Source organism: Palaemon carinicauda, chromosome 39 (assembly GCF_036898095.1).
Source record: "Palaemon carinicauda isolate YSFRI2023 chromosome 39, ASM3689809v2, whole genome shotgun sequence".
In the NCBI taxonomy this organism is placed as follows: Eukaryota; Metazoa; Arthropoda; class Malacostraca; order Decapoda; family Palaemonidae; genus Palaemon; species Palaemon carinicauda.
In genome coordinates this window covers 24,737,665-24,746,854 of record NC_090763.1, presented here as the reverse complement: position 1 = coordinate 24,746,854, position 9,190 = coordinate 24,737,665, and the positions used below count along the sequence as shown (strand labels likewise).

The 9,190-nt window shown below is 40.4% G+C and overlaps 1 protein-coding gene across 7 annotated transcripts; it reads right to left on the bottom strand.

Moving 5' to 3' along the window:
• Positions 1–2,934: 2,934 nt before the first annotated feature.
• Positions 2,935–7,238, bottom strand: LOC137631088 (uncharacterized). 7 transcript variants are annotated; one of them, XM_068362718.1, is made up of 4 exons: positions 6,870–7,238; positions 6,638–6,699; positions 6,454–6,532; positions 2,935–6,358 (listed from the first exon to the last, which is right to left on the bottom strand). In XM_068362718.1, the coding sequence occupies exon 4, from the start codon at positions 5,949–5,951 to the stop codon at positions 3,069–3,071; it is 2,883 nt and encodes a 960-aa protein (XP_068218819.1). In that variant the 5' UTR covers positions 5,952–6,358; positions 6,454–6,532; positions 6,638–6,699; positions 6,870–7,238; the 3' UTR covers positions 2,935–3,068. The 7 variants fall into 7 exon arrangements, with proteins under 7 accessions (XP_068218819.1, XP_068218816.1, XP_068218820.1 ...); XM_068362715.1 differs by having other exon boundaries at positions 2,935–6,532; XM_068362719.1 differs by lacking the exon at positions 6,638–6,699.
• Between the last annotated feature and the right edge of the window lie 1,952 nt (positions 7,239–9,190).

Below are 9,190 nucleotides of genomic sequence, written 5' to 3'. Positions count from 1 at the left end.
GCTCTCTTCTCTGTGTCTCTCTTTCTGACACTGTCGGACGGCCGGGCTGCCTGCCTCCTCGTCGGCGTTTTCGCTCGAGTAAAGCATATGGAAGGAGGAGGAGTTAGCAAACTATCCATCTTTAAAGACTGGACGGCAGGAAAGACAGTTTGATGGTACCAAGAGTAGGGCAATTGAAAATACCAAATTCTTAATAATTACTAGTCTTTCCTGTCGCCATGTGAAAATATGAAATGTCTTGTACAGTCCAGGGGCGAAGATGGGATTTTTTCAGAAATGAAAAAATTCCATCCTGAAACATATATAACAGGACAATTGTAAGAAAAAATACATTTAAGAAATGTAAAAATAATTAAATTAAATACAAGAAAATACAAATACTGAATAAAGATTAAAGCATCTGTCTTGTCCTTTCTTGGCTTAATATAGCAGCCTTTCTTTTGGGCCTTAAGGACGAAGTAACAGAATTACAAACATCAGGAGTAGCTGAATTGGTACTTCCTGTGTTTTCTAGTATTGGAATAATATTATTTACATGCAACCTTGATGTCTGGCCTGTTTTTCCCTTCTTAATAACAGCATGGGTAACTTCACTCAAATCATTCTTAAAAACTTCCAAAATTATGCCTAGAGGATAATTATTCCTTTTGGTATGTTCCTCCTTAATTAATACAACATCGCCAACATTTAGTAATTTATGAGTAACGGGACGATACCGCCCCTTCCTATCAACTGCTTGCTGAATTAGAGTACCTAGAAATTCATTATGATAGGTCTCTATTAAAGTCTGCCTAATTTTACACAACTTTACGTAATTCTGAGAAATAGCTTGATTATCAGGGTCAAATTCTGGATTTTCAACTGAAAGAGGTTGAAGATTAGGGATAAGGTTTAGAGAAGTCAATTCATAGCCTCGCACGAGCTGTTCCGGCGTTATTGGTTCGGGCACATTGTCAGTCTCAGCACGAACAGCTTCTTTGAAGGCTATAGGTCGTCGATTAATGAGATGCACAATATTACAGACAAGAAATTCAAAGTCTACATACGTCAATATAAAATTCTTAATTGCTCCAAACATTAATCTTTTGACCATTTTTACACAGACTTCTACTAATGATCCCAATTCACTGCAGCCTTTGAAATATTGCTGAAAGGAGAGGGGTTTTACATTATTTTCCTCAAAATATAATTGCGTCTGAGGGTCACTAATAAAGGAAGTTATGGTATTACCTCCTGCCACCAACTGAGTCCCAAGATCACTAATACAAAGTTGAGGAATCCCGTACTCAAAGCAGTGTAGCTGAAATGCTCTTAAAAATTCTGCAACATTCAAACTCCTGCAAATTTTGAGGTTAACTGCCCTAGACCAAGTACAGGTGATACATAGTAACCAAACCTTACGGGTCTCTTTTCCATCCTTCGTATTGAAGGGTCCTAGATAATCCATAAATATGTTAGAAAAAGGAACCGTAGGAGGATCTGCTCTGAAGTCTCTGTAAAAGTTCTGATTTAACCTTATATAACGATTATTAAACCTACGACAATGAACACATTGTTTAAGAGCCTTTTTCACAACTGAGAAATGTTTAGGGATGTAATAATGCTTTCTGAGCTCTGTTAATACAGAATAACATCCTGAATGTAATAATTTGAGGTGTGCATCCCAAATAATTAGTTTGGTCAAATGACTGTCTGGGTGCAATAATAAAGGGTAATTTCCACTTAAGCCATAATTCCATTTTTTGAATTTACTCTTAACTCTCAGAAGACCCTGTGAATCTAAAAATACATTAAGTTGCGTTATAATAGGAGGAATGTCTTTTCTGGAATTAAGACCATGCTGTAGGTAAGAATATACCTCAGGATAATGCTTCCTTTGTTCATTGTTTAACAAGTAATTTATAGCCTGGGCAAAGTAATTAGCGACTGGTGAGCAAGCAATTTTCGCTTTCAGCTTCCACTTGTGCACCACTAAGAAAATTTTGCGAAAAATCAATACAAGTTTCCTGAAATTGGAATAATTATTAATATCAATAAGATTGTTAGCAACTTCAATCACCTGAGCTGTGGAAGGAGTTACTTGAACCTCAGTGGGCATCTCAAATGCTGGTATGGTAGTTGACAATTCTGGAACTTCATTTATACTTAAATTTGGTCCTGAAAAAAAGCAAGAATTTTGCAACTGGTTGTATGACACACATCTGGTGATTATGTCCGCAGGATTGTTTTTCCCTGAAATAAAGCTAAATTTTATAGGAACCGTTTCACACATTCTTTGTATATTATGAAGTCTATTTACGACAAATGGAGAATGTTTATTTAATTTGTCCAATTTCAAGGCAGCAGAGTTCAGCCAATGTAAGGCACAGAGAGAATCAGTATACACGTAAATATTATTAACCTTTAAGGGTTTTAAGCAAGCAGATCCAGACAAATCTTTGTAAATCTCAAGAGCACACTCAACACTTAAATGTATTGCGTTAAGTTCCAGAGAGGGCATGGATTTACTCTTAAGTTGCTTATTTACAAGTCGGTTTTTGGCATGTATAAAGCTTAAGCGATTGGATTCAATATGCTGTAAATAGAGTACACAACCAAAGATGTCCTTACTTGCATCTGAAAAAATATAAATATCATAATTGCCATCTCGTGGACCAACACACCTAGCAATTTTTAAAGGAGGAGCTCTGTTGGTTTGCCTGCAAATATTAATCCATTCTCTCTGCAATTCTTGCGTTAATGGTTGATCCCAATGTAAATTCTTTTGACACTGTAATTGATGCATGAACAATCTACAGCGGTTAAACAATGGCATATTAAAACCAAAAAGGTCAAACTGTGAAGCAATTGTTTGTAAAAGAGACCTTTTAGTATTAGCATTGGGATCAAGAAAAATTGGTTTAGTGAAAATTTCGTCGGAACATCGATCCCAGTTTAAACCAAACAACTTGTTACGTAAAGGCGTAGCTGCCTCGGCTTCGCGGTCCACTTCATCCTGTAAAGTTGAATCATTAGTTACAACCTGCTGAATGTCAAATTTATAGGGATTGAATATATTGGAAAGCTGTTTATACGACCACTCTAACTCCTCTGAAGTATTGGCAGTAATGGCCCCATTGTCCATATAAATCATGGAATATAGATTTCTTTAAATCTGCTATTCGAGAATCCTCTGAAGGTTGTAAAACAAGTATGTAATATAATGAAATCATTAATAAAAAGGGACTACATCTAAGGCCAAAAGGTAATCTTACATTCTTAAAAGCCAATAAGGAAAAATCGCCTTGATTCACATTTTTGTACCAAAAAAATAACAACTTGGACTGATCAGTTTCTGTTAAGGATAACATATTAAAGGCTTTCTTAAGGTCAAATATGAGTAACTTTTGGTCAAATCTAAGCTGTAAAAAAGAAGATGACAATTTTTGGTTTAACGTAGGCCCTGAATACATGCACTGGTTATGTGACAAAGATATATTATTGGAAGAATCCCTAAGGTTGGACAAAAATACAATCCTACATTTGGTACTATCTCTATCCAGTTTAAAGATAGGCATGTGTGGTAAAAAAGAATGTTGAGGGTTCTCACTTTTAAACACCTCTAAATCATAAATGGGTTCAATTATGCCTGCCTTCAATTGCTCCCTAATTGTTTGGTCAACGAGCTGCAAACGTTCTGGATGTCGTTTAAGTCTCTTGAGGTTAGACCTTAATATCAACTTAGATAGATGTTCATTCTTTGAAAGTAAATGAGAAACTTTCCCATTCCACAGCAAGGGAACGATAATACGTCCATCAGACTCCCTACGACGAAGGGTTTTGATGGTAAATTCGACCAACTGGTTATTAAGTTCAATACTTTCATCATTGTAGGAATTCTGATCGTAATTTAAGTAATAATTGCATTCAGACTCTAGAAGTTGATCAGTGGCCTGTTGCAGTGGTTTCTCCATAAGCATACCTCTTTCATTTATTACAGAAAATGAACAGTTTACCTCAAAGTTAGTATTAATGTCATCATCGGCAAAAATATCAACTTTAGAGTTCAGCAGAAAGGAACTACTCTGGATATGAATAGCAGAACTACACTCAAATGGGTTACTAACAGCCGAGGTTTGCACTCTCGTATCAGCTAAATTATCAATATTCTTAATCATTAAATCAATGCTACCAGACAGCAAAATACCTGCATGACACTCGGTATACATCGATGAATTTATTCCTCCAAAAACTGTATCTGTACCTGCTATACAATAAGCGAAGTCTGTACCTAAAATGAGCTGAACATTATCAATTTCATGAGAAAATTTATTAAGGGATTGATCAGCTAATTTAACACCTTGTGCCTGAAATTTATCAACTAATCTACCAAGCAGAGGTAATTTCAATGCTACATTAATGTTTGGTACAACCAAGCAATAAATTATAAAGGATTTATCTCCGATCGTAACAGGAACTTCAACAATTTCAGTAAAATACTCTTTGTTACCATTAAACCCATTAACTGTTAGCTTTACTTTAGAGTTAATGATTTTAAGATTATTCTCCTCCGCCAATTTCTTAGTGACAAACGTGCTCTGCGAACCACTGTCCTTCAGTCCTCTGTAAACAGTCCCCCCAACTTTAAATGAAAAGGTGGGTAAAATGGAATCACCATGACAAGTAGGAAGGACGGCAACACCGCTGCTTATTTGAGAAGTTTCCACCTTGGATTCGCAGTTAATAATATTATTAGAGTTTCTGCCTGGTGACGGACTCCTATCACACAGGTACGTCATATGCCAGCTGTTACAATTTGAACAGCGTCTCTTGAATTTAAAACGGCACTTACTGGAGACATGATTAAACTGGCCGCATTTTACACATCCATTTTTAGATTTTAAAATATGCACTTTATCTGTAGGAGAAAGAAAATTAGGGCACTTATGAATAAAGTGAAATTTATCAGTATTTCCAACCGTAGAACACAAGGAACACTGAGGCGAAGACCTGTCTTTATCATATGTTACTGCTTCTGCAGCCATGCTGGTAGTACTCTCTTTAGGAAGAGGGAGTGTTAATGTTTTGACACGTGAAGCTTTACATTTCAAGCTTTCAACACCTTTCTCGTCACTTTCGTACCTTTCATAAGCTGCAAAGAAATGTGAAATAATGTCATTTAAGGAAGGATGAGTCTTTCCTGTAATATTAATAAGATGACGCTGAAAACGACCATTTAGGCCATGCCAAGCAAAATATCTGACAAATTCATCTGCTTCAATGTTAAAAGTCTTGACTGCTTCACATACTGATCGGAGGATGGAAATGAATGTGAAGGGATCATCACCCTCTCTTAGACTTAACTCCGTAATTTTCCTAATTGCATTGTTTTTACAAACCTCCTTAGAAGCAAAGGCGGAAATCAATAATTCTTTGGCATCTACATAACGCTGTTTGTCAGCTTCCAGAGAACATAATAAAGTCTTTGCTCGACCGTCTATCTGTTGCTTCAGCAATAAAAGTAAATCTCTATCAGGATACTGAAATACATTAGTTGTAGCCTCAAACTCTGCTATAAATTTCAATAAATTTTCTCCTTCTTTACTTGTAAACTTAGGAAGAGGAGCTGTTGGCTGTTTCAGTAAACTGCGGGCCACGTCGGGAATATTAGAACCATTATTACCCCTGGAAATCTCAAGTAATGGTAAACAATACTCAATTTTATCTAAATAATCCTGGCAACTTGTTAATTCTGGCTCTGACTCTGCTTCATCAGATACGTCAGGAAATTTCTTCAAGAGGATATGATCATCTAGCTCTGACAGCTTGTTTCTATAATTAACAAGAAGACCTTTAATAGCTAACTTTTCTTCTTGTGTAAGGGCAGAATAGGTGTCAGACCTATTGAATTGTTCGGTGACTTTTCTCCGAATGACTTTTCGTTGTCCAATCAGTACCTGTAAGTTAGCCATTATAACAAACGTATAACAAATGCAAAATAATAAAATGTTAACTTTCTGAAAAGGATAAATATATTTAAATGAAATGTTAATATCCTGGAAAGGAAAATGTCCAAGTCCTGCAAATAGAAATATGAGACTACTGGGAGCCCCGGTCGTGGTCAATTCTCTACTGGATCATCTGCACCATCATTAAGCACCTTTCTTCGTGTTGCCCCACGTTGGGCGCCATAAGCAGAACACCATAAAAATCTGTGATTTGTAAATAAAGGTTGGAAGGAAAAATGTAATTAAATATGATATTTATTACATAAATAAGCCTTTAAAATAACGTAGTAACGGAGTTAAACAGTTGGTTGGAGAACAAGGCAATTCACGTAAATCGTAGGGCGTTTCCTTCGTTCTGCTTCGCTCGCTGTCTGTAAAGAAATATTCAAGAAGATTAGTATCTAAAAGTCATGGTCATTTATATAGAAGAATATACCCATCGGAATAATAACCCACTTAAAATTACCTTACAATTGAGCAACTGAGGTTTACATTAGTATCAGGAAGGAAATAAAAGGGCCGATACATCGAAACCGAACACCATCCTGAAATGAACGGTAAACCTAATATAAATTTGCTCGGTCGTAATATGGGAGACAATTCGTCATAAATATAACCATTCGAAACAATGTATTTGACGATTCTCTTACCCAAGTGTTAAGAACGTGAATTTATAAATAAGCTAGAGTTACTAGTCCGAGAGCTAAATCACCTGAAAGGACAAGAGAATACGATATATAAAACATTGACCACTAAAATCTATTACTAATCTTCATAAGGTTAAAAATGACAGACAGGAAAAACTTGAAATAGGCAACACAAGGCAATGAGAGTTCGCAATAATTACCTTAAAAATAAGCCCTATATATTCTTGGTACTCACCATTGTCGAACCATGCACAAAGGCGTTGCAGATGGATTTTGGCAGATGTTCACAAGAGGGTGACGTAGACCAGGGATCCCAATAAAGGCCTTTAGCCTAAAACAGGCATGTCGGAAGAGTCAAAATTGCAGGAACCTTCCCAGGTGAGTGAGGTCACAGCTCTCTTCTCTGTGTCTCTCTTTCTGACACTGTCGGACGGCCGGGCTGCCTGCCTCCTCGTCGGCGTTTTCGCTCGAGTAAAGCATATGGAAGGAGGAGGAGTTAGCAAACTATCCATCTTTAAAGACTGGACGGCAGGAAAGACAGTTTGATGGTACCAAGAGTAGGGCAATTGAAAATACCAAATTCTTAATAATTACTAGTCTTTCCTGTCGCCCTTCCCACTCCCTTCCTCCTCCTTTCCCCCCCCTTCCCACTCCCTATCTTTTCCTCCTCCCTCTCTCTCCCTTTCTCCTCCTTTCCTCCCTCCTTCTCACTCACTTCCTCCAACTTAACCACCCCCTACCCACTCCCCGCCCCTCCTTTCCTCACCCCTTCCCTCTCATTTCCTCCTCCTTCTCAATCCCTTCCACCTCCTTTCCTCCCCCCTTCCAATTCCCTTCTTCCTCCTTTCCTTCCCCCTTCCCACTCCCTTCCTATCTTTTCCTCCTCCCTCTCTCTCCCTTTCCCCTCCTTTCCTCACTGCTTCTCACTCCCTTCCTCCAACTTAACTACCCCCTACCCACTCCCTTCCCCTCCTCTCCTCACCCCTTCCCTCTCATTTCCTCCTCCTTTCCTCTCCCCTTCCCACTCCCTTCCTCCTCTTTTCCTCCCCCTTCCCATTCCCTTCTCCTCCTCTCCTCTTCCCTCTCACCACCTTCCCCCTCCTTATCTCCTCCTTCTCAATTCCTTCTCCTCCTTTCCTCCCACCTTCCCACTCCCTTCCTCTCCTTTCCTCCAGCCTCTCCCTCCCTTTCCGTTACTTTTCAATCCCTTCCTCCAACTTTCCTACCCCCTTCTCACTCCCTTCCCCCTCCTTTCTTCTCATATTTTCATTCCTCTCCCCTCATTTCTCCATCCTCTTCACTCCCTTTCTCCTCCTTTTAACCACACTTCTCATTCCCTTCCCCCTTCTTTCTTCCCTCCTTCTAAATCCTTTGCCCCCTTTCCTCCACCCTTGTCACTCACATCCGCCTCCTTTTGTCCCCCTTCTCACTTCCTTCCCCTCTTTTCCTCCCTATTTCTCACTCCCTTCCCCCTCCTTTCCTACTTCCTTCTCAATCCTTTCCCCCCTTTCCTCCACCCTTGTCACTCACATCTGCCTCCTTTTGTCCCCTTTCTCACTTCCTTCCCCTCTTTTCCTCCCTATTTCTCGCTCCCTTCCCCCTGCTTTCGTACTTCCTTCTCAATTCCCCCCCCCCCTTTCCTCCACCCTTGTCACTCACATCCGCCTCCTTTTGTCCCCCTTCTCACTTCCTTCCCCTCTTTTCCTCCCTATTTCTCGCTCCCTTCCCCCTGCTTTCGTACTTCCTTCTCAATTCCCCCCCCCCTTTCCTCCACGCGTGTCATTCACATCCGCCTCCTTTTGTCCCCCTTCTCACTTCCTTCCCCTCTTTTCCTCCCTATTTCTCAATCCCTTCCCCCTGCTTATGTACTTCCTTCTCAATTTCCCCCCCCCCCCCCTTTTCCTCCACCCTTGTCACTCACATCCGCCTCCTTTTGTCCCCCATCTCACTTCCTTCCCCTCTTTTCCTCCCTATTTCTCACTCCCTTCCCCCTGCTTTCGTACTTCCTTCTCAATTCCCCACCCCCCTTTCCTCCACGCGTGTCACTCACATCCGCCTCCTTTTGTCCCCCTTCTCACTTCCTTCCCCTCTTTTCCTCCCTATTTCTCGCTCCCTTCCCCCTGCTTTCGTACTTCCTTCTCAATTCCCCCCCCCCTTTCCTCCACGCGTGTCACTCACATCCGCCTCCTTTTGTCCCCCTTCTCACTTCCTTCCCCTCTTTTCCTCCCTATTTCTCACTCCCTTCCTCCTGCTTTCGTACTTCCTTCTCAATTCCCCCCCCCCCTTTCCTCCACGCGTGTCACTCACATCTGCCTCCTTTTGTCCCCCTTCTCACTTCCTTCCCCTCTTTTCCTCCCTATTTCTCACTCCCTTCCTCCTGCTTTCGTACTTCCTTCTCAATTCCCCCCCCCCTTTCCTCCACGCGTGTCACTCACATCTGCCTCCTTTTGTCCCCCTTCTCACTTCCTTCCCCTCTTTTCCTCCCTATTTCTCACTCCCTTCCCCCTGCTTTCGTACTTCCTTCTCAATTCCCCCCCCCCTTTCCTCCACGCGTGT